This window comes from Podarcis cretensis (genome assembly GCF_951804945.1).
Source record: "Podarcis cretensis genome assembly, chromosome: 1".
Taxonomy (NCBI): Eukaryota; Metazoa; Chordata; class Lepidosauria; order Squamata; family Lacertidae; genus Podarcis; species Podarcis cretensis.
Window position 1 is genome coordinate 3,564,975 of NC_137170.1, and position 24,979 is coordinate 3,589,953.

The following is a 24,979-nucleotide window of genomic DNA, read 5'->3' on the forward strand; positions in this document are numbered from 1 at the left end:
GAAACCCAAGGAATGGACAGCACTGCTCTGCAAAACAGCTTCCATCTCAATCCCCTGCGTGTGCAGGCAGACGAGAATCAGTGTGATGCACTGTTGGGGTTAGGATGCGGGTTCAAATCCTGGGAGACCTGCTTGGGCGAGCCACTGGCTCTCAGGTGTAACCTGCCTCACAGGGTTGGTGGGAGGACAACATGAGGCGGGGGGGGTGAAGCAAAAATGGCTTGGCTTCTCATCACCATTCTTCATTGGAGGTTTTAAAAAAACAAAGCTGGATGGCCCCCAGTTAGGGAATCTTCACCTACGATTCCTGCATTGCAGGGGGAGTAGACTAGATGACCCTGGGGGGACCCTTTCAACTTTACAATTCTATGATTCCTTACATGAGCAACACATAAGTCACGGATGCTTTCGTTGGGACTCCTGCATTGCAGGGGGATGGACTAGATGGCCTTTGGGTTCCCCTGTTGTTTAGTCGTGTCCGACTCTTCGTGACCCCCTGGACCAGAGCAGGCCAGGCCCTCCTGTCTTCCACTGCCTCCCACAGTTTGGTCAAACTCATGTTCGTAGCTTTGAGAACACTGTCCCACCATCTCATCCTCTGTCCTCCCCTTCTCCTTGTGCCCTCCGTCTTTCCCAGCATCGGGGTCTTTTCCAGGGAGTCTTCTCTTCTCATGAGGTGGCCAAAGTCTTGGAGCCTCAGCTTCAGGATCTGTCCTTCCAGGAGCACTCAGGGCTGATTTCCTTAAGAATGGATAGGTTTGATCTTCTTGCAGTCCATGGGACTCTCCAGAGTCTCCTCCAGCACCAGAATTTAAAAGCATCCATTCTTTGGCGATCAGTCTTCTTTATGGTCCAGCTCTCACTTCCATACATCGCTACTGGGAAAACCATGGCTTTAACTAGATGGACCTTTGTTGGCAAGGTGATGTCTCTGCTTTTTAAGATACTGTCCAGGTTTGTCATTGCTTTTCTCCCAAAATTGGGTTCCCTTACCATTGTATGATTCTACCATTCTTCCCCCCTCGCCCTTTCCCTGCCTCCCTCTGAGCAGGGAGAACACACCACTCTCATCTAGATGCCCCCTTGAAGTCCCTGGGTAGAAATGATAATGATGATGATGATGATGATGATGATGATGATAATAATAATAATGATTTTTTATTTATACCCCGCCCTCCCCAGCCAAGACCGGGCTCAGGGCGGCTAACAACCAATAATAAAAACAAGTTGATGAAAATACAATTTAAAAGATTAAGATGCAACATTAAAATATGTCCTTCCAACGCCCACAGCGGCCACTCTCGGCCACCCCTGCAAGTGGCAGTCAATCTAACGCTCTCTCGGGTGCCGTTCCCCTCCTTCCCTGCAGGGGGAGCAAGACCGCGGCGGACGCTCTGTCCCGATCTCTCGCCTCCTCCGTCGAGGACAGAAGGGGCGGGGCTTCCGCTGGGGCAGGAAGGCGGGCCGGATATCCGCCGGCACCGGCGGATGTTGACATTGTGAGCGGACCCCGCTAAGGTAAGTCGAGAGAGGAGAAGGGGGCGCTTTCCCTTGAGCCCGGCAGGGGAGGCGGGCGAAAGTTTCCTACCCCCCCCCCGCCGCCTTCAGTGGCTCCTTCCTCCTCCTGCAGAATAAGGTGACTGAATGGGCTGCACCACTGCAGGCTGGGGGGGGGTCTCTTTTTTGGGGGGGGGTGTCACCTTTTAGGAAGCTCCCCCCCCCCAGTTAAAAAGGAAAGTGGCTGGAGAAACCCAGCCAGATGGGCGGGGTATAAATGATAAATTATTATTATTATTATTATTACCTTGCAAGGGTAATATTATTATTAGTAGTAGTAGTAGTAGTACCCTGCTCTTGTAGCCCCCCAAATAGATTACAGCAATCTACTCTTTGGGGGCCTAAAGCAGGCATAGGCAAACTTGGCCCTCCAGATATTTTTGAGACTACAGTTCCCATCATCCCTGACCATTGGTCCTGTTAGCAAGGGACGATGGGAGTTGTAGTCCCAAAACAGCTGATGGGCCGCGTTTGCCTGTGCCTGGACTAGCCCATCAGGCAGAAACCGTCATTTCATGTACTGCATAATAATTTATAATAATAAATTATAAGAGAGCCAGTGTGGTGTAGTGGTTAAGAGCGGTAGTCTCGTAATCTGGGGAACCGGGTTCGCGTCTCCGCTCCTCCACCTGCAGCTGCTGGGTGACCTTGGGCCAGTCACACTTCTCTGAAGTCTCTCAGCCCCACTCAACTCACAGAGTGTTTGTTGTGGGGGAGGAAGGGGAAGGAGAATGTGAGCCGCTTTGAGACTCCTTAAAGGGAGTGAAAGGCGGGATATCAAATCCAAACTCCTCTTCTTCTAATAATAATAATAATTTATTATTTATACCCCGCCCACCTGGCTGGGCTTCCCCAGCCACTGTGGGCGGCTTCCAACAAAACACTAAAATACAATAACCTATTAAACATTAAAAGCTTCCCTGAACAGGGCTGCCTTCAGATGTCTTCTAGACGTCAGATGGTTGCTTGTTTGTTTGACATCTGGTGGGAGGGCGTTCCACAGGGCGGGCGCCACCACTGAGAAGGCCCTCTGCCTGGTTCCCTGTAACTTGGTTTCTCGCAGGGAGGGAACCACCAGAAGGCCCTCGGTGCTGGACCTCAGTGTCTGGGCAGAACGATGGGGGTGGAGACGCTCCTTCAGGTATACTGCATTCCTATCCCATCCTTTTTACCTCCAAGGAGCTTGAAAGTGGAGGGCAGGGTTCTCCTTACCCCCCTCCCCTCATTTCACCCCCAAGACAGCCCTGCGAGGTAGGGTTCTTTATTTCATTTGCTTACCGCCTGTAGATCTCTGGGTGGTTCGCAGCATCAAGATACAAGATAAAAGCACAAAATGCATAATAACAACATCAACAACAACCCCCTTTCCCCCAACCCTCACCCTTTATTGGGTATTGGTGGTGGATGTTGTTATGTATTTTGTTTTTTTATACTGTAAACCACTCTGCGGATCTTCCAGTGGAGGGTGGCATGTGTATTTAATAAATACGTAAGATAAATAGGCTGAGAGGGAGAGCGATTGCCCCACAAGGTCACCCAGTGAGCTCCATGGCCGAGCGTGGAATTGGAACCCATGTCCCCCAGGCCCTAGTCACCCACTCTGAACCATGACTATGCCACCCTCTCTGTTTCCTATTATTTCCAGTCTTAAATCCAGTTCGCCACAATTCCACATCTTTTCAGACTTGTGGGGTTGTTTGTTGATTGCATTTATATTCCACCTTTACCTCCAAGGAGTTCAGAGTGGGATACGTGGTTCTCACCCCTCCTCATTTAATCCCCACAACAACTCTGTGAGGTAGGTTAGCCTGAGAGGCGGTATTGGCTGGCCCACGAGATCACCCCAAGTAAGCTTCATGTGGTCTAGTGGGCATTTGAACCCTGCTCTCTCAAGTCCTAGTATGATACTCCAACCACTACACCATACTGCCTTTCCAGGGTTTCTAGCCCTGATCCCCATTGTGCTAGTTTTATATAGTAACCCCTCATTTTTTCTTTCAATGAATAATGTGTAGGGCACCCTTCAAAACTGTGATTTCCCCTCACTGGCTGCAGCACAACCCATCCCACCCCTTGAAGGAATCTACCTCCGTATGTTGCTGCAAAGGGGTCTGAGCCATAGCTCAGTGGTCCAGCACCTGCTTTGGCAGAAGGGCCTAGATTGAGTCCCTAGCATCTCTAGATACCTCCAGATTCCTGCCTGAAAAGCCCAGAAAGATCCCGCAAGCCAGTGCTGGAGATTATAATGAGTCATTCTACTGGTCTGACACTTATATAAGGCAAATTCCTATGTGTCCATGTTGTTATGACTGGACCATTGAGTACAGATGCAAAGTGGTCATGAGGCAGTGCCATGTGTCCAGCCCAGATTCCTGACCAGGTGCAGAGGAGCTTTTAAAAGCTCTTGAGAAGTTTGAAGAAGGGACTGGGGAACCTTCCTGTCTATCTGCCCCTTTAAATGTCAAACGCTTTGCAGCCAGCTTCTGTTTTGTCTAGCAAGAAATCCTTTTAAACTGCCTTTAAACAGCCTTCAGCATTTCAGGCTCCAGGTACTGTCATCTAGCAGCTAAGCCTTGGGATGTCCAAATGACTAGGAAAGGTAGCCAAGAGCCAATTCTTCTTTTCCGGCTGCCTGCTCCTCCTTCCGCTTCCCTGGCCAAGGCCTTCAGGGCTGGCTTTTCCCAGAGAGCTTTTAAAGACATCCTTGAGATGCTGAGCTTGGCTGTGGGTGAGACTACTAGGCCATGGAGCTTGTTTTTCCTGCTCTGGTTGGCTGAGTTAAGACCTTTATTTGCACTCAACATTGAGGTCATCTTCACAGAGTGAGCTTGGAGAGGAACGGGTGGGCTCTCTTACAGTTTTTCAGGACACTTCCAGATTGTCAGTATGTTACGGGACAGATTTGAGTGCATACCAGGAAGTTTGGATTTGCGCCATTAAATTGAATTAAAGCACTCTGTTGCCAGTCTAAAGCAACAAATCTAGTTGTTGTTTTTTTGTGAGGAGAAAATGACAGAGGAATGCACCGAAAAGTGAGGAATGAGTGAATGGTTAATGGAAAGGTGTGTACACACTCCACAAGCAAATTGAGACGAATGCTCAAGAAATGGGTTATTTGAAGGAGATCTTAGTTTGTGAAAAGGCATCTCTCCCTTGGGGGCTTACCTTTGAGGTGTCTGGTTTCTCAGTTTGAGAACAGGATGCTGGACAAGGTGGGGCCCCTTGGACCTCATCCAGCAGCCAGGTTCTTCTTATAGAGAAGATGCTTTATACTGGCACCTTCCGCGTGAAAAGCAAATGGCCTAATTCTGGAGTGCTAAGTATGTGCCTAGCTGCTTTTCCATTGTGGCTGATGGAAAGGTCTGTGTAATTTGGAAGTGCCGTGCCTCTAAAAGCCCACAGCGTGGCTAGGAAGTGACGAAAGAACTCAGCAAGCTAAAAACAGACACCCCAGAGACCAAGGTTCATCTGTGGACAATAGCTAAGAGGTGTTTCTCACAAGAAGTGACCCCTGCCAACCCTAGGAGCCAAGAGAAAAGAGCACACCAAGAACTCTGGCCAATATAAGTTTCAAAAGAAGGAGTGGTCCCTTCTCACAAATCGATAGTCAGTTGTAACAAAAACTAATCCATCCAAAAGTATGTATTCTGACAAGGATTACAAACTCAAACAGAGATTACATACTCAAACTCATAAGGATATGTATAACACAATAATTCGTTACAGTATTAAAAATAAGAGTTTACGAGTAGAGATAAGTTCATGTTAGTCCATAGTAAGATTTGACATGAAGATCCTAGTTTCAGTCATTGAGCATAAACTCATAAACTCTTATTTTTAATACTGTGACAAATTATTGTGTTATACATATCCTTATGAGTTTGAGTTTCTAATCTCTGTTTGAGTTTGTAATCTCCATTTGAGTTTGTAATCCTTGTCAGAATACATACTTTTGAATGGGTTTTTTCAATTGACTATTGATTTGCGAGAAGGGACCACTCCCACTTTTGAAACTTATATTGGCCAGTGTTCTTGGTGTGCTATTTTCTCTTGGTATATTTAATAACAAGAACTCCAACTTATTTAACCCGAGGAGCCAGCCAAAAGAAAACAAGAGATTTTCAGAGACTTGAAGAAGTGTCTCTTGCCCCTCGCTGAGTCCTCTTGCCCCCGGGCAAAGGAAACAGCTCTGAGTGTGGCTTTTTCTCCATCCTGTTTTGGCTAAGCACAATTTTGAAAGCTTTTCTTCCTCTTTGTGCCCTTCTTGAAGGTGACTACCCTGTTATAGGCATGGCAGATGACAATGAAGAGTTGCCGGTGGATGAGGATCTGCTGGAGGATGAAGATTTGCCGGCGGATGAAGAGATTCCCGGGCCAGCAGAGGACAGCTTGGAGCACCTAGAGAATGGCAGTCCTGCCGAACGGAGTGGCCACGTGGCAGTCAGTGACGGGCAGTGCATGTTCGTTTGGGGCGGGTATAAGGTGAGCAGCAAAAAAAGACTCTTTATTTGGCAAATGCAGGACAAGAAGAGGTGGTGGCCTTGTTCCCTCCATCACAAAGGGCTGGAGAAGATGCACCCAGCTTAAAATGTGTGTAACCATGTTGTAATAATTTACCGTATTTTTCGCCCCATAGGGCGCACCGAACCATAGGTGCACCTAGTTTTTCGGGGGGGGGGGTGGAAATAAAGGGAAAAAAATCCCCTGAGCTTCCCCCGACCCCAGCCCCCAGAACAGGCTGCTATCCACAAGCTTAGGGAGCCCGGCGGGAAGTCACGCCGGTCTCCCCAGGCTTGCGGATATCTGCTCGAAGCCCGGGGCACGTGCCCCAGGCTTCGGGGTGCATGAAGCTGTCCGTAAGCCTTGGGAGCCCAGCGCAACTTCCTGCCGGGCTCCCACGGCTTGCGGAGAGCTGCCCGAAGCCCGAGGTGCGCTCTGCTGCGCACCCCAGGCTTCAGGATGCAGGCAGCTCTCCGCAAGCCGTGGGAGCCTGGTGGGAACTCCTGCGGGCTCCGAAGGCTTGCGGATAGCCGCCTGAAGCCTGGAGAGCGAGAGGGGTCTGCATTCGCCCCATAGGACGCACACACATTTCCCCTTCATTTCTGGAGGGGAAAAAGTGCGTCCTATAGGGCGAAAATGCGGTCATTGATGTGTTGCCTTATATTTGAAGGTCTCAAGGGACGTTGTGGGATGTGTTGCCATTATTATTACTTTATTTGTACATTGTGTTATGCCCCAAAGCTCTCAAGGGATGTATTAAGTACAGTCATACCTCATGTTACGGTTGCTATAGGTTGAGCGTTTTCAGGTTGCGTTCCTGCGGCGACCCGGAATTACCGGAAAGGGTTTCTTCTGGGTTTCGCCGCTCGCACATGCACAGACGCGCAAAATGACATCATGCGCAGAAGTGGTGGGTTGCATTCCTTTCAGGTTGCGAACGGGCTTCCAGAACGGATCCCGTTTTGCAACCAGAGGTACCACTGTACAGGATGAGGATGATGATGGTGACATGGTGGACTTGATTTAAATCAAATCAATTTAAATCACTAGTCAGTAAGACTTAATTTACATCATTTTTTTACATCAAGGCTCATTCTTGCTGGTATAATCTTAATATTTACAACCAGAGCAAGGTTTCATTTTGGAATAATAAATTTTCAGAGTAGTTTTTACAGTTATATCAAAAAATATACTATACTATTAGAAATAGATTGACAGATTATTATGAAATTATTGTGAGATTTAATAAGTTGATATTTGGACAATTTTTCTTTATTGGAAGGAGAAAAATAATTGTTTCCTTAATAACAATTTAAACAATTTATTTATTTTTAAAAATAACATTATAGGATATGTATCCATGTTTGTTAACTGATGTGGTTAAACAATTTAAAAAAAAACTTTGAGTTTTAGCATACATGAAAAACTTAAGACAAATCCTTATTTCCTGATGAATAGTCTTTGTACTATAATGTAACTTAAATAGAAAACTCTCTTTAGAAAGATTTTTCCTCCAAAAGCATTTTATTTTAAAAATCTAATTTAAATAAAAAAAATCTGATTTAAATAAAATAAAAAATCGATATTTTTTTTAATATATATTTTTAAAAACATTGATTTTTATCCACCCTGAATAGTGATAATTTATTTGTACCCCACCCATCTGACCTCTTCTGCTGTTCTCCTTCCTTGGAGGTTTTCAAGCAGAGGTTAATAATAATAATAATAATTTATTATTTGTACCCCGCCCATCTAGCTGGGTTTCCCCAGCCACTCTGGGCGGCTTCCATAAAAACCAAAAATACACTAAAATATCACAGATTAAAAACTTCCCTGAACAGGGCGGCCTTAAGATGTCTGCTGAATGTCAGGTAGTTGTTTATCGCTTTGACATCTGCTGGAAGGGCGTTCCACAGGGCGGGCGCCACTACCGAGAAGGCCCTCTGCCTGGTTCCTGTAGCTTTGCTTCTCGCAATGAGGGAACCGCCAGAAGGCCCTTGGAGCTGGACCTCAGCGTCCGGGCAGAACGATGGGGGTGGAGATGGGGGTTGGATGGCCATCTGTCATGGATGCTTTAGCTGAGATTCCTGCATTGCAGGGGGCTGGACTAGATGACCCTTGGGGCCCCCACCAACTCTACAATTCTATGACATGGGGCTGGGGTTGGTCCTGGCTTAGTCACGATCCTCTGCCTGTAGAATAATGCTCCCTGTGGATTAATCAGAATGTCATTCGAAGAAACAGACTATAAATTAAATAGATAAATAAATGGGGCTCACAGTCTTGCCCTGGAACATTCCACATTTTTATACCCAAGTTGGCCATGATTCTCAAAATACAGATATTTGGGTGGAAATGGAGGGTGGGGTGTTCTTTAGACTATTGGCATAAAGAGAGAAGCAGATGGTGCTTTTGAATTAATCGTTCCATTTAATAATGGGAGTGTTTCCCCCCTTTCCTTCTTTCCTGCTTCAGAATGCTCAAGTGAGAGGATTCTACGACTTTTACCTGCCCCGAGATGAAATCTGGATATACAACATGGAGACTGGAAGATGGTAAATTATATCTTGAGTGCCTCCTATCTCCCTACCAACACAAAAAAATACCTCCAACCATGATCACGTTTTGTTAGAGCAGTAGAATTTATTTATTTATTCATTCATTCATTCATTCATTCATACATACATACCCCTCCCACCTGGCTTCTCTGGGCAGTTTCCAGCAGAATATTAAAATACAATAGTCTATTAAGCATTAAAAGCTTCCTTAAACAGGGCTGCCTTCAGATGTCTTCTAAAATTCTGGTAGTTGTTTATTTCTTTGACATCTGATGGGAGGCTGTTCCACAGGGCAGGTGCCACTATTTCTCACAGGGAGGGAACCGCCAGAAGGCCCTCGGAGCTGGACCTCAGTAGCTGAGCAATGGGGGTGGAGACACTCCTTCAGGTATACTGGGCCGAGGCCGTTTAGGGCTTCAAAGGTCAGCACCAACACTTTGAATTATGCTCGGAAACATACAGTCGTACCTTGGAAGTCGAACGGAATCCATTCTGTAAGTCCGTTCAACTTCCAAAAGGTTCAGAAACCAAAGCACAGCTTCTGATTTCCTGGCTTCTGATTTCTTTCAGAAGTTGTGGATGCCCCATCAGACGTTCGGGTTCCAAAGAATGTTCGCAAACCAGAACACTTATTTCCGGGTTTGCATCGTTCGGGAGCCAAAGCGTTTGACTTGCGACTGTACTTCCATGTCCTTCAGGGTTTTTTTAGTTTGTTTTATTTTTCAACCCACCCTTTCTAGATGGCTCAAGGCAGATAAGACAAAATGTGAATTGAAAGAAGAAAATCAGGGGCCCTTTGGTTAGTGAGTCTTCTGATCCGCTTTGCGGAAAGCAAGACGGGGAGAGTTGCCTTCCTCTGTTGGATTTCTTGGAATCCACAGAAGTTTTCAGTACCACCATCCCTGATGGATCCTCCTAGTCAGGTTGTCTTGAGTTGAGTGCTGGAGGTACTGCCTAGAGATGGTTCCTCTCCTTACCTAGATGCCTGATTCCAGAAGGTGATGTCAGTGTTTTTCCACTAGGTTTTATGCTTGGGGATCCTACTGTTTTATAACATGTGCATGAATCCATTGAGAATGTTCATATGGCACTTCGGATTGAAGTGCCATCAGTTTGGGGAGGTGATGGGAGCTCTGAATCAGCTTGTAAGTACCACACCAGGTAAAGGTAAAGGGACCCCTGACCATTAGGTCCAGTCATGACCGACTCTGGGGTCGCTTTATTGGCTGAGGGAGCCGGCTTACAGCTTCCGGGTCATGTGGCCAGCATGACTAAGCCGCTTCTGGCGAACCAGAGCAGCACACGGAAACACGGTTTACCTTCCCGCCAGAGCGGTACCTATTTATCTACTTGCACTTCGATGTGCTTTTGAACTGCTAGGTTGGCAGGAGCAGGGACCGAGCAACAGGAGCTCAACCCGTCGCGGGGATTCAAACTGCCGACCATCTGATCGGCAAGCCCTAGGCTCTGTGGTTTAACCCACAGCGCCACCCGCGTCCCTAAAGTAGCACACTAAGTTATACCAAAAGCTATAAATGACAGATAAGCATGAGAAAGGAAAGCTTCCTTGTTCAACTCAGAGGCCTTTCTACCCCTGCCTTGCCAGGACAAAGCACAGAACGGCTGGAGATGTTCCCCCTTCCATGTCAGGGAGCTGCGCCATCTGTATGGACAGAGTCTTGTACCTGTTTGGAGGGCACCACGCACGCGGCAACACAAACAAGGTCAGTCCTCAAATTTCCCAGTTTGGGTGGGGAGACTCGCCCCCTTTTTTTGCCTTTGTTTTGGAGCCAGAAAACTACAGTATCCAAAACCCCCACACTATCTGACATCAGATCCATCGCATGTTGCCTGACAGCCCAAATTAAAACAAAATAAAAAAATTCCTTCCAGTAGCCCCTTAGAGACCAACTAAGTTAGTTCTTGGTATGAGCTTTCGTGTGCATGCACACTTCTTCAGATACACTGAAACAGAAGTCACCAGACCCTTCTATATAGTGAGAAGGTGGGGAGGGGTATTACTCAGAAGGGTGGTGGGATTGGGTGATTGGCAGATAGCTGTGATGAGCCTGTTGACGACTCTTAACGACTGCAATAGGTCTTACAGGAAAAAGCAAGGGGTGAGAAGGTGAAAAATGGCTTTGTCATGTATAATGAGATAAGAATCCAATGTCTTTGTTCAGACCAGGTCTCTCCATGGTTTTAAGTTTGGTGATAAGTTGCAATTCAAGTTGCTGAATTATACATGACAAAGCCACTTTTCACCTTCTCACCCCTTGCTTTTTCCTGTAAGCCCTATTGCAGTCGTTAAGAGTCGTCAACAGGCTCATCACAGCTATCTGCCAATCACCCAATCCCACCACCCTTCTGAGTAATACCCCTCCCCACCTTCTCACTATATAGAAGGGTCTGGTGACTTCTGTTTCAGTGTATCTGAAGAAGTGTGCATGCACATGAAAGCTCATACCTAGAACTAACTTAGTTGGTCTTTAAGGTGCTACTGGAAGGAATTTTTTTATTTTGTTTTGACTATGGCAGACCAACACGGCTAAAGGATCCCTGGATGGTTAAGTCCAGGCAAAAGTGACTATGGGGTGCAGGCCTCATCTCCGCTTTCAGGCCAAGGGAACTGGCATTTGTCCGCAGACAGTTTTCCGGTCATGTGGCCAGCAGGACTAAACCGCTTCTGGTGCAACAAAAAACTGTGACGGAAACCAGAGCGCACGGAAATGCCATTTACCTTCCCGCCACAGCAGTACCTATTTATCTACTTGCACTGGCGTGCTTTTGAACTGCTAGGTTGGCAGGAGCTGGGACAGAGCAACGGGAGCTCATCCTGTTGCGGGGATTCAAACCGCCAACCTTCTGATCAGCAAGCCCAAGAGGCTCAGTGATTTAGACCACAGCGCCACCCGCGTCCCTAAGATCTTTAAATCGACACAGAGAAGTCCAAATAATCAGGACTCCTTGGGGCCAATGAGCTGCACGTTTATAATCTGTTCCTTCATTTTCTTGCAGTTCTACATGCTTAATTCCAGGTCGAGTGACAAAGTGTTGCAGTGGGTCAGGGTGGAGTGCCAAGGCACCCCTCCGTCATCAAAAGACAAACTCGGCGTTTGGGTTTATAGAAACAAGTAAGTTTGTCGGCGTGAACCAGAGCCTGGCTGTTCTGGGGTCCCTTCTCTTTCCTGGAAATGATTGCGTGCTCTGCAGCCTCATTTGACTCAAAAAATAGTGGGTTTCCATGTTGCCTGTTCTCCAAAGTGTCTCTGTTACCTATTCATTGCTGTAATAGCACTCTTTGTATTTAATTTGTAATGTAATTTGGCCTAATTGGATTATGTTGGTTTCGTGTAAGCAACTGATAGCTTTTATATAAAAATAGGCAGCCTATAAATGCACTTACTTGATGTTCCATGACGTCCTAAATATTAGAAGAAACTTGCAGCCAAATCGCATACAGGTTTGTGACCATGGAGAGTTAATGGTAATTTTCAGATTAGAGTTAGCGACAGCAAGAGGGGGCGAGGAAACAAGCTAAGAAACTTTTCCGGCTAAAATAGCAGCACAACTGGATGCCTCTTCCCTCCCCCATCCCCTGAAAAATAATGTTTTGTTGGCGTTATGTTTTTTTTTTTTTCTGAAACAGCAACAGCAAAGCATCTCAGACGCTGCTGACGTCCTGGTCTTGTCCTTTGGCACTTCTAACTGCCTTTGCGAACGATTATTTGCAAATTTAAGTGCAGTATGTAAAGGGAAAAGAAGCTGCTTATGGGTGCTCAGTTTCATTTAAATAAATCTACCTTTGTCCACCTGGTGCCCTGCAGACATGCTGGCTCAGCTTATGAAAGGCTAAAATAAATAATGGAATCTTTTCTCAGATATTCTGGCTTTTACTCTTTAAGTGGTGCTTTCTTGTAAATGGAAATCCATTACCGCGTATTACCGGGTCACTCTGATGATAGTTTATTCTTTTGTTTACCTGCCTTCCCTTCCCTTCTTTTTGAACAGGCTTATATTTTTTGGTGGCTACGGGTATTACCCTGAAGGGGAGCAGATTGGAAGGTTTGAGTTTGATGAAACCTCTTTTTGGGTAAGTCTTCTGCTTTTTGTGCACTGGAATCTCTTCTAGCTCAGGAGTGGCTCATTTACTAATTAATGCTCTTGTAGCCTTCCAAATAGATGATGATAATAATAATAATAATAATAATAATAATAATAATAATAATAATAATTTATTATTAATACCCCACCCATCTGGCTGAGCTTCCCAAAAATATTAAAATACTCTAACACTATAATACATACAAATAGATTACAGCAATCTACTCTTTGAGGGCCTAAAGCAGGCATAGGCAACCTGGGCCCTCTAGCTGTTTTGGGACTACAATTCCCATCATCCCTGACCACTGGTCCTGTTAGCTAGGGATCATGGGAGTTGTAGTCCCAAAAGATCTGGAGGGCTGAGTTTGCCTATGCCTACCCTAAAGGCCTTAAAGACATTCTGGAAATTGCAGATTGCTCAGGATGCTGCTGCTTGGCTGTTGGCTGGAGCAGCAAGGAGGGGTTGTATCGGCCCCCTCCTGAAAGCTCTGCAGTGGCTGCACATGATCAAAACCCCTAAGTGAATTAGGACCCAAAGAAACACTATCTCTCCCCGCCCCCTGCCATCCAACCTTTGCATTATGGTCCACAGAGAATGCCCTGCTTGTAGTCACATCTGTTGGACAGTGACACAAGACAGGGCCTTCTCGGTGGTGGCATCTCACCTGTGATTTCTATGGAACCCCCGCCCAGGTGACATCCGCTTGGCTCCCTCGGTACAAACATTCAAGCAAAAGCTAAAGGCACGTATATTTGCCCAGGCCTTTGGATCCATAAGTGGAATTTATTCTCGATATTTGCCACTGCTTATTTGATTCTGATTGTGGGGTTTTATTTTATTGGGTTTATCATTCTGTTGCTGCTGTTTTTATCTTGTTTCTTGTTGTGAGCTGCACTGTGCTTCCTAACTGAGGAAGGGTGAGGTATTAAAGCGTTAAATAAATAATACCAAAAATGCAGGGAGGCGGCACATGAGGCCCCCAGAAAAACTGGCTTTCAGCTCCACCACCTTGAATACCTGCCCATATTTACCTGCTCTGTGGTCCTGCTCCTCCTGGGCAGTGGAGGCTGAAACTCACAGCTGTTCTAGAAGCTTCTTGCGCACATCACAGGAGGAACAGTGGCCGCGGGTAGTCAGATTTTTCTGCCCTAGTTAGCAAATGTCGAAACTGCTGCACGGAATGAGATTTTATCCATTGTCCCTGTTCTTGTCTAAAAGAATTCAGGTGTTCCCCGTGGGTGGAATGATCATGTTCACGTCCTGGACACAGACACCTTTACGTGGAGCCAGCCTGTAACCAAGGTAAAGTAATGGACTTCCAAAATATGGCAATCGTACATTTTAAAAAAATTATTATCCAGTAGGACCACCCATAATGATTAATATCAGCTGGTTCATTTCCACTGCCCATCAGATCCTAACAAATATCATCATCATCATCAATCTTTATTACGGTCCAGAGACCCAACCAATCATTACAAAACAGTACACAATTCATACAGCCTACTTCCAGGTTAAACAAGCATTTTGTTCAGAATATAGGGATTATTTGTTCTTGCAACCACCGATAAAAACTTTGCCACTGCTAATGTTCTAGCGTTTGTCCGGTCTTCCAATAGGAACCTGACATAGTGAGCCTCTGATTTTCCTGGGAAAGGCACCAGCAAGGGTAGCATCAGTTCAGCCCTGGCTTGCTCTTAATTTTGCACAGTGCAACAAAATATGTTTTATGGAATTGATGTCTTGAGCGCATGAGCAAAGTCTGTCCTGGTAGGGAACTCCTCTCAACCTGCCAGCCAACACTGCAGAGGGAAAGACATTTAGTCTGGCTTTGGTGAAAAGCCTTCGATAGTTTGGTACTGTCAGAGCTGCCCAAGGTCCCAGCTCACAGAGGACCAACGCCAGGTCGTCGTTATATACAAAAGTCTTTATTGAAGTTCAGTTTCCATTCCAAAGCCGTAGCGCGCAGCTCTACGTCTTAAACCCTAGACCGCCGAAGTTCCGTCTGAATCTCCTCCCCCCTGACACCAGTTTAAGATTCTCGCCCTGCTCCACCTCTTCCTCTGCTCTCTTCTCCTCTGGGTCCTCCTGTCCGCTGGGGCATTCCCCTTTCTGGACTCTTCTGACGCTGAGTCCCCTGACTCCTCCCCCTGCCTCCTGCGGGCTTTAGGACCCGGTTCCCAATCCTCCTTCTCTGCTGCCCCGCGCGCCTGTACTTTTGAACTTGGCTCTCGCGCCAACCCAGTGACCTTCCTCCTGACGGTTGCACTGCTTCTGTCACTGCTTCCCTCTTCCGGGATGCTAGTTGGACCTGACCTCCCCTCCGTTGCCTGACTCTCCGATGGAGGCGTGGTCAGCCCTGACTCCTCTTCTCTCCCTGCTGGGGGAGACGCTACCCCCGATACCTGGGACTCTTCCCCCCCACTATGCTCAGGTGGGGAAGCTGGTCCTGATCTCCAACTGCTGCTCTGGGAGTCCCCGCTGGCCCCTTGCTTCTGGAGTGTCCCCATTGGGACCCCCCTTGCCCTGGCCACCGACGCCCCCTTCTGTGAATCTTCCGATTCGCTGGAGAGGCTCATGGAATCTCTCGGGCCACTGTCATCTTCTCCTACGCTGCCCTCAGATTCTTCCCCTTCGCTCTCCATCTCCCCTCTTCCCTGTGCTTCTGCTCCTGAGCCCCTGACAGGTACTGTCAGGTTTTTGATGTAAGATGTTAACTTAAAGACATGCCCATATTGTACTCCTACTGCCAACGGACACGAATATAACCACCAGCAGCAAGTTCCTGAAAAGTGGTCAGTGGCAGGAGATGGGAAGGAGATTTCGTAGAGCCCAAAGCAGGTAGTCTCTCACCTGTCCCCTCTTCTTCCCCCCTCAGGGTAAATCGCCGTCGCCCCGAGCAGCCCACGCTTGTGCCACGGTTGGAAACAGAGGCTACGTCTTTGGAGGAAGATACCGAGTGAGTGCGAGAGCAGAGTGGGGACGCTGCTGCTGCCTTTCTGGAGTGCAGGTTTCACTAAACGCGTCCCTCTCTCCCTCTTTCCCTCAGGAGTCCAGGATGAACGATCTCTATTCCCTCAATCTGGACAAGTGGGAGTGGCATGAAATGTACGTAGGCTTCTGTCTCCCCTTGTCGGCGCAGGGAAGCTGATCCCGAGTAGGTGCTCTCCAAATCTTTTGGACTACAGCTCCCATCAGTCCCAGCGAGCACTTTTGGGAGCCGGTGGGAATTGCATCTGGAGAGCACCGGGTCTCGTTTGCTATTCTTACTTCATTTATTGTGATTTGTGCCCTGCCCTTCATCCTAAGGTCCCAGGGCAGGTTACAACAACTCACACAGTTCTAAAACAGTTCTGTACAATTTAAAATGAAAGGTGGGGCCTAAAATTGCTTATTATTGATTTGTTTAGAGAAGGATTTCTATCCCGCTATGTCGTCAAAAATATACAGGTGAAACTCGAAAAATTAGAATATCGTGGAAAAGTTCCTTTATTTCAGTAATTCAACTTAAAAGGTGAAACTAATATATGAGATTGACTCGTGACATGCAAAGCGAGATATGTCAAGCCTTGATTTGTTATCATTGCTAAGATCATGGCGTACAGCTGATAAAAACCCCAAATGAACAATCTCAGAAAATTAGAATATTCAAGGAAATCAGCAAAACAAGGATTGCAAATGGAGCAAGATTGGACCTCTGAGAAGTAGAAGCCGATCTCGCTTTGCATGTCATGAGTTGATCTCATATATTAGTTTCACCTTTTAAGTTGAATTACTGAAATAAAGGAACTTTTCCATGATATTCTAATTTTTCAAGTTTCACCTGTACCTAAGTGGTTTGCAGCACTCCCCTATTCCCATTTTTAGTTGGCCAGGAAAACTTGAAGCGTGGGTTGAGTACAGAAGCAGCCGGCCAAATCTTCTCCCAAAGCCTGACTTCATGGCCGGAGCAGCGAATCACCTGGATCGATGTCTCCAGAGTTTCCACCATCTCCCACCCCGGTCAGGAACAGGTTGCTTATAGTAAGATCAGACACTCCATTCCTGGCTGCTGTTTTGACAATCTCTTGTCAATCCCTTGTGTTTCCCCAACACAGAATCACGCAAGGCATCTGCCCGGTTGGCCGATCTTGGCATTCTCTAACCCCCGTTTCGTCTGACCATCTCTTCCTCTTTGGCGGGTTCACCACCGACAAGCAGCCTCTCAGTAAGTAAATCCCAGGAGAACTAAAAATAGCCTTTGGTTTAGACAGAAGAGCCTTTTCCGCAGAATTGGTTGGCGCTGGGTTTATTTTAGCTTTCATGGGATGATCCCAGAAGGTCCTTGCAATGGCTGCAGTTCAGGACCCAGTGGCATCTGGGGTCTGGCGCTGCTGCTGTTTGTTGCCCACCCCTCTCAAAAACACTGGCTAGATTTAAAGCGGCTAAAAGGGTCACAAAACACAACAGGCTGGTGGGAAGTTGGGCTGATTGATACGGATCTCAAATAATACATAATAGGGGTGGGGACATTGTAGGATGGGACCGTCAAAGTGCAAGTAGATAAATAGGTCCCGCTCCGGCGGGAAGGTAAACGGCATTTCTGTGTGCTGCTCTGGTTTGCCAGAAGTAGCTTAGTCCTGCTGGCCACACGACCCAGAAGCTGTACGCCGGCTCCCTCGGCCAGTAAAGCGAGATGAGCGCCACAACCCCAGACTTGTCCACGACTGGACCTAATGGTCAGGGGCCCCTTTACCCTTTACCTTTTGTTAAGTCCTGGCCAGCTTCAGAGGTCTGTGTTGGAATCCACACTTCTTTCTTAACATATTTTATTTTATCAGATTTCTTACCTGCCCTTGACCACAAGGACTTGGGGCGTCACTTGGATGTGATGTATATTGGCTTGTGGCCCTCAGTTGGCAACAAACTCCCACCTCCTGAGCCGCGCTCTGGCTTCAGCTGGTGAGCCTTGAACTTCTAGCAAGAAAACCAAAGTAGATCCGATAACTCTGAAGTCTTTCCTCCTTCCCTCTCGCCCTCCCACCCCCCACCTAGTACATCTGGTTTAAATTTGGCATCCTGAGAATCTTGGCTAACACTTTTCATTTCTAAAAAAACAAACACCCCAAGTTTCTAGACCTCATGTTTGTAAAGAAAAATTGGAAACATCTCTGTGCCTTCTCACCATCACCACCAATGTTCCACGCGGACGTGTTTCATTGCACCAAAAAAAAGTACAATGAATTATTGGAGTTAAATGATTGTATGTAAAAACAATTAATTTAACCACAGTTTAGGGGTTGGGGTGTGTCCTGATCCTCGTATTTCCTATTTGCCTCTTGAGCCACTCATGGTAGTTGTAGGAAATGACGGCTTCAAGTGACCACCTTGTGAGTTCAAATTCAGGATCAAGTTGTGGCCAATGACAGCTTCTTTTGCTAACACTCCAAACGCGCTCCCAACGAAAACCTCCCTTCTGTTCCTTGCAGGTGACGCCTGGATCTATTGCATTAGTAAAAACGAGTGGATACAATTTGAGCACAATTATTCAGAGAAACCCCGGTAAGCAGCCCCACGCGCAGTAACAAACACTACTCTGAACCTTCCACAGAACTCACCTCTCCTGGTCGTTGCTTTGCTTGCACTGATAGCCCTCTTTGGCTTCTATCTTCGTGGCTCTTTAGATTTTGGGCAGCCTTTCAGCTCTTGCGTTTTTTGAGCTCAAGTAAGATTGGCTTTACAAGGGACACGGGTGGCGCTGTGGGTTAAACCACAGAGCCTAGGACCTGCCAATCAGAAGGTCGGCAGTTCGAATCTCTGCGACGGGGTGAGCTCCCATTGCTTGGTCCCAGCTCCTGCCCACCTAGCAGTTCGAAAGCACATCAAAGTGCAAGTAGATAAATAGGTACTGCTCTGGCGGGAAGGTAAACGGTGTTTCCGTGCGCTGCTCTGGTTTGCCAGAAGCGGCTTAGTCATGCTGGCCACATGACCCGGAAGCTGTGTACCAGCTCCCTTGACCAGTAAAGCAAGATGAGCGCCGCAACCCCAGAGTCGTCCGTGACTGGACCTAATGGTCAGGGGTACCTTTACCTTTACCTTAAAATTGGCTTTTAAGGGGTGGAGGACAGAGAAACCACTCCACCGTCTTGTATTTGACAGGGACAAATTCTGGATGAGAATATTGTCAGACAGCTGCAGCAATGCTGTCTGCAGCAGAAGTGTAGCGTCCAAATCAAGGGAAGTCATAGTGCCCCTCTATTCCTGGAGTCCTGTGTCCAGTTCTGGGCGCCACAGTTTAAAAAGGATATTGACAAGCTGCAGTGTGTGCAGCCTGGAGATGATAAAAGGGCCTGGAATCCAAGCCTCTATGCTGCCAGGTGCCATAAGAAAGCGGCAGAGATAGCACATGATAGTACGCACCCCGAAAATTATCTCTTTCAGCTTCTGCCTTCTAGAAGAAGGTATAGGGTTATAAAGGCCAGGACTAGCCGCCTGAAAAACAGTTTCTACGCTAATGAAATTCTGGTTCTAAACGCAGCATAAGGGGTCTCTGTAGTATAGTGTATTTTAAAATGGGGTTTTAGAGTTTTTAGGGGTTTTGAATGTTTTATGTAGTTTTTATGTAGCTTTATGTAGTTTTGTGGTAGTTTTATGTAGTTTTTAGGTAGTTTTTTGTAGTTTTTATGTAGTTTTATGTAGTTTTTATGTAGTTTTATGTAGTTTTTTCAATTTCATTGTTCCGCAAGGGACAATGACAATAAGGATATCGTATATATCAGAAGAGGAGGAGATTGAGAAGTTGGATAGCCATTGGTCAGGGATTCTTTAGCTGCGATTCCTGCGCTGCGGGAGATTGGATTTGGTGACCCTCTGGGGCCTCTTCGAACTCTACAATTCTCTGATTTCCCCTTTGTATAATGGGCAGTGTGTCTAGGCCAGACTCTTCAGTTCCGGTAAACTCAGGCCAGTCTCCATTTGGCTGGCCTGCAAGGGGCTTCAAATGTCAGTCATTCTCTTGTTAGCATCCCAGAGAAGCCTGGCCTCAACTAGAGCCAGGGCTTTTTCGGCTGTGGCCCCAATCTGGTGGAACGCTCTGTCCTAAGAGACCAGGGCCCTGCAGGACTTGACGTCTTTCCGCAGGGCCTGCAAGACAGAGCTGTTCCACCAGGCCTTTGGCCAAGGCACAGCCTGACCCCCTCCTTTGGCAAACTTCACAGAACTTTGGCTTAATGGTTGCCATCAATTTGAGTTGAATTCATTTTAGAATGGAATGATTTTAGAATGTTGTACTATTTTATTGTTGTTATGCGCCCTGAGCCCGGCTTCGGCTGGGGAGGGCGGGATATAAATAAAATTTATTATTATTATTATTATTATTATTAAGCATAGCCACTTAGGTCTGTGCTTTTATTCTGTTTTTAAAAGCAATTCGACATTCCTGAATATTGCCGCACGTTTGGGCAAAGGGGCCCATATTTTTCGTCCGGCAGCCTTCCCACCTCAGGGTAAGAAACAAAGGAGTGTCTTGCAACAGGCCCTTCCTTAAAGGAGTGGAGGGCAGATAAACCCTCCTGTCCAACCGCTGACTTTTCTGGGCCACAAACAAGACAGTTGAAAAGCGACACAAAATGTTCAAAAACTCACAGAAATGGATAATCGCAACAACAAAAACAGGGGAGATGAAAGCCGTATACGGCAGCAGGATTCCCTTGAGTTGCAGCCAAAGCTTTCTGCTGAATCTCCCCACTGCTTGACCCCACCTTGGCCCAGTAGACCTGAAGGAGCGTCTCCACCCCCATCGTTCTGCACGGACACTGAGGTCCAGCACTGAGGGCCTTCTGGTGGTTCCCTCACTGCGAGAAGCAAAGCTACAGGGAACCAGGCAGAGGGCCTTCTCGGTGGTGGTGCCCGTCCTGTGGAACGCCCTCCCACCAGATGTCAAAGAGATAAACAGCGGTTCAGGACCTGCTCTCGGACAGGAATGATCAAATTACTTTGATAGTGGCTAAATTTTTGAGTGCTGTCCATGTGGAAAGACTGAGTCATTATAGAAAGATTTCGTGGTTCTTGATTGGTCAGTGATGTGGTAGTGTTAGACTGTATTATGTATGCAAATTTTTATGCCGAATTCGTATTTTCCACAATCTGCATACGGTGTTTGTTTCATAATGGGTGGTTTGCTATGCCTAATAAAGGATTGATTGATAAACAACTACCTGACATTTAGAAGACATCTGAAGGCTGTTCCCTGTTCAGGGAAGTTTTTAATGTTGACATTTTGATGTATTTTTCATCTTTGTTGGAAGCCGGCCAGAGTGGCTCGGGAAACCCAGCCAGATGGGAGGGGTACAAACAAATCATCATCATCATCATTATTATTATTATTAATTTGTGTGATCTTACAGGCTCTGGCACACGGCGTGCGCGAGCGACGAGGGAGAAGTGATTGTCTTTGGGGGCTGTGCCAACAATCTGCTTGCCCACCACAAAGCCGTAAGTCCTTGTTGTTGTTCTTCTCAGGGCACCTGGGCACCAAGTCACAGCTCCCTTTGTAAAGCCCAAAGGCTGCCTGCTCTGTCATCGTTTGGGGGCAGAATTCCTGGCTTTACCCGCCCCCCCGGCCCATTGCAAAGCAGTTCCAGCTGCGTAGAGGCACCCCCTCTCACACACCTTTCAGTGCCGTGATTGCCAGCCAGTGGGGCAGAAGAAGTAGTGCACATGACAATTATTTCTGGATTTGGTCATGGCAAAACGTTGGCATTCGGATTTTCCAGCGAGACCCACCAGATAAGCTGTTTGACAGTGGGACAGTCTGCCTTGCGAGGTTGTGGACTTCCCTTCCTTGGAAACCTTTTAAGCAGAGGTTGGATGGCCATCTGTCATGGATGCTTTAGCTGAGATTCCTGCATTCCAATTCTGTGAATCTATGATGATGGGTCTCAACTTGCTCTAACATGGCTGCCACCTCCTGGGCAGTTCCTCTGACCCCAGTCCAAGTCTGTGCAGAACTGGGAGGGAGCATTTTTCAGCCCAGGGGCCACATTCCTTTGGGGCAAGACTTCCGGGGGCCAGGGCCTGGAACACAACTCTCCATCTGGGCTAGCAAAATGCATTACCATGGGTCAAAGGAACACTCTAGCCAGGTGAAACCACTAGAGGAAGGAGCAGGCGAGGTATGTCTGAGTGCGCAGCCTCTGTAGAGTCCCCAGGGCCCGTTGCTGTTAATTACATTTCTATATGACCCTTCATCTGAGGATCACAGGGCGGGTTACAATATAAAAGCACAACATTACAAGCCATCACAGCAAATAAAAACAGCATCTCCCTTACACACTCAGTTTAAAAGGCCATCAAGTTGCTTAATTAACCAAAGGCCTGAGCAAAGAGGAATGTGTTTGCCCGGCACCTAAAGATATGCAACGAAGGCACCAGTTAAGGAAGCTTGGAGTGCAGGATTTGACTCCTGAGGTTCCCCATTCCTTGCGAATTCTGTCCTTGTGGTTCTCCCTGGTGACGGATTTCAAATATCCTGAAGTGGCAGTGTTATGTCTCCCAAGAGGGCAGACGTTACTCACCCGCTAGGGGATCTTCCACCCCACCTGCCATTTTATCCTCAGAACCACCTGGGGAATTAGGTTGGGCTGAGAGATTTCAGGGCTGGGCAAGGATTCGAACCTGGGTCTCTCTGGTCCAGGGCCAGCAATGTAGTCTCTACAGCTCCACACGGACCCTTTTGAATTGGGCTGAAGTCAAAGGTGCTTTTTCAATCATGAGATTTATACAAGCTGCTCTTTCTTTTTCTTTCAGGCACATAGTAATGAGATTCTTGTCTTTTCTCTTCAACCAAAATCCCTCGTAAGGTATATATTAAAGTGGGGGAAACCCACTAATTGCTTGTGCGTTCTTGCAGTTACAGTTGGATATGCAACATGAGAAACTGGGGACTTTCATATGGTATATGACGGGCTCAAGTCTCTTCCTGAGAAAAATAGGAGCAGAATTACTGTATTTTTCGTTCTATAAGATGCACCAGACCACAAGACGCACCTAGTTTTTAGAGGAGGAAAACAAGAAAAAATATATTCTGAATCTCAGAAGCCAGAACAGCAGGAGGGATCGCTGCACAGTGAAAGCAGCAATCCCTCTTGCTGTTCTGGCTTCTGGGATAGCTGTGCAGCCTGCATTCGCTCCATAAGACGCACACACATTTCCCCTTACTTTTTAGGAGGGAAAAGGTGAGTCTTATAGAGCAAAAAATACGGTATTCTCGGAGTCAGAGAAACAACTTCTGTTGAGGTTTCCTCTCTAGGAATGGGTGACCATATGTCAACAAGATTTCGCCCCGTTTGTAAGCTCTGGGAAGTCAGTCAGCATTTGGCAGGTGCATTTCAACCTGCCAGTTGGGATAAGGACAGCTGCCCCTGTTGAATTTCTGCCTGCCTAAAAAGTAGGTCACCCAAGAAAGGAATGAGAAGTCTCCCCCGTCTCCAACTGTGCAGAGCCCATCCAGCCTGGCTCTGCTTTCTTAACAAGTAGTTGCACAGCCTGAATTATTACTCTGAAAAGCTGGGAAGCAAATCTATTGCTGGGAAGGGTTCTGCTTTTAGAACACAGCCCCCTCTCCATCTCCCCACATAAACCCCTAAGCAGAGATTCCCAGAAGGCCAGCTGAGACTCATCGCAAGGTCAGGGGCTGGTTCCTTTTGTATAAAGGTCACACCCAGCGAGTGATGGGAAGGGTTTAGCCAAGAGGATTAACCAAGAGAAAAGCAAGGGAGGGCAGACCCACATGGATTGTTGGATAACACAGTGGGTCCCAAGGTGGGCACTACAAGGCGGGGGGGGGGGGGGTTGCCGGAGGCGTTAACGACTATCAGACTTTGAAAAGCTAGTATCATTAAATCAAATTTGTCAGTTTCGTTGGATCAGATTCAGTAGTTTTAATTGGATTTTCAATAAATGTGCCATTACTTGTTAGTTTAGCAATGTGCCATGCTACCCTCCCTTGGTGGGTTGTGCAAACAGTGCTTTTTGTAGAGTAAGGGGCGCTGGGGATGCATTAATGGAAACCGAGGGGATGGCGGCCCCCCCAAATTTGGGAGCCACTGCTCTAGGAGAACCCTAGAAAGCCCAGTGGAGATGTGCCCCATGTTCTGTTGGCCATTGGGACTTGGTGGAGGGCAGGAGAGGAGCCTGGCGCAAATTCTCAGCCCCCTTTTTCTCCCCTCTCTTTTTCCCTTCCCACAGGCTGTGCCTGGAAGCCATCATGTGCTTCAAGGAGATCCTGGCTAGCTCCTGGCACTGCCTGCCCAAACACCTCCTCCACAGCCTCAACCAGCGCTTTGGGAGTAACAACACGTCTGGCTCCTAGGAGGACAGCAGCGAAGCACTTCCGCTGACGCCAGGCCCTCGGCTGCCGTGCTGCGCATGAACAAGCCCTTCTTATATAAAGAGATGTAATAATTTGAACCATCCCGGTTTGGCAAAGTGTGTGTGACATTTGTATAGGTTAATTCCCCCCCCCCCCAAAAAAAACCCTCTGCGTTGTAGGTAACGGCTTCTCTGCTTTGATCTTTCTTTTTCTGTTTGCATGTGAATGGCTTAGAGAGAGAACCTATTTTTGTGTAAAAATTTGTTTGCAATAAATGTAATTAATGCAAGGCAAGAGGACGTCACTGCTTCACCTGCCCTCCAGAACGATTCCTGGGAAGGGCTTCCCCCTGGCTTAAAAGCAGTGGGGCTGTAGCCCTTGAAAGAAAACAGATCAGCAGAGGAAACTGAACCCTCTGTATTGTTAGTGTTGCGTTTAAGGCGGAAGAAAAAGCAGCGGTGGACTTTGGGACAGTTGCAGCTGTTATTTCCATCAGGGAAAATTGCTCCATAGTCTGTAGCTCCTTGAACCTGCTCGGCTACTTCTGTCAGGCACTAGATCACAAAAGATCTGATAGCCAGCTTCAAGTATCTGAAGGGGTGTCCCATGGGACGAAGAGCAAGCTGGCTTCCTGCTTCTCCGGAGGGCAGGAACCAAACCAATGGATTCAAATGACAAGAAGGGAGATTCCGACAAAATATAAGGAAGAACTTTCTGGCAGTTAGAGCTGTTCAACGGTGGAATGAATATGTTGGTGTGTAAACAGGTGTAACTAGAGCTAATATGTATTTTAGAAGGGGATTTCCCTCTCCCTAATGGTTTTTTTGACTTCATTTCTCAACATCAGCCCACACAAGAAAACTAAACCAATGAAATGCAAGGTCCTCTCAGTGTTGCTAAACGCACCCT

At 47.0% G+C, this 24,979-nt stretch overlaps 1 protein-coding gene across 4 annotated transcripts; it reads left to right on the forward strand.

The window, feature by feature from the left end:
* Positions 1-1,435: 1,435 nt before the first annotated feature.
* Positions 1,436-24,362, forward strand: KLHDC2 (kelch domain containing 2). 4 transcript variants are annotated; one of them, XM_079954277.1, is made up of 14 exons: positions 1,436-1,518; positions 5,828-6,039; positions 8,533-8,612; positions 10,222-10,339; positions 11,634-11,749; positions 12,627-12,708; positions 13,939-14,022; positions 15,599-15,679; positions 15,770-15,828; positions 16,818-16,927; positions 18,189-18,261; positions 21,105-21,192; positions 22,507-22,559; positions 23,947-24,362. In XM_079954277.1, exons 2-14 carry the CDS (start codon positions 5,848-5,850, stop codon positions 24,068-24,070), a joined length of 1,260 nt encoding a protein of 419 aa, XP_079810403.1. In that variant the 5' UTR covers positions 1,436-1,518; positions 5,828-5,847; the 3' UTR covers positions 24,071-24,362. The 4 variants fall into 4 exon arrangements, with proteins under 4 accessions (XP_079810403.1, XP_079810405.1, XP_079810404.1 ...); XM_079954279.1 differs by having other exon boundaries at positions 1,465-1,518; positions 5,846-6,039; XM_079954278.1 differs by having other exon boundaries at positions 1,512-1,636.
* The last annotated feature ends 617 nt before the right edge of the window (positions 24,363-24,979 follow it).

What these genes read in the sequence shown, in the direction of transcription:
- KLHDC2 (XM_079954277.1), top strand. Translation starts at nt 5,848, where the DNA reads ATGGCAGATGACAATGAAGAGTTGCCGGTGGATGAGGATCTGCTGGAG. An exon ending in CACGCGGCAACACAAACAAG is followed by an intron (nt 10,340 to 11,633) that starts GTCAGTCCTCAA and finishes ATTTTCTTGCAG; the next exon opens with TTCTACATGCTTAATTCCAG. An exon ending in TCTTTGGAGGAAGATACCGA is followed by an intron (nt 15,680 to 15,769) that starts GTGAGTGCGAGA and finishes TCTTTCCCTCAG; the next exon opens with GAGTCCAGGATGAACGATCT.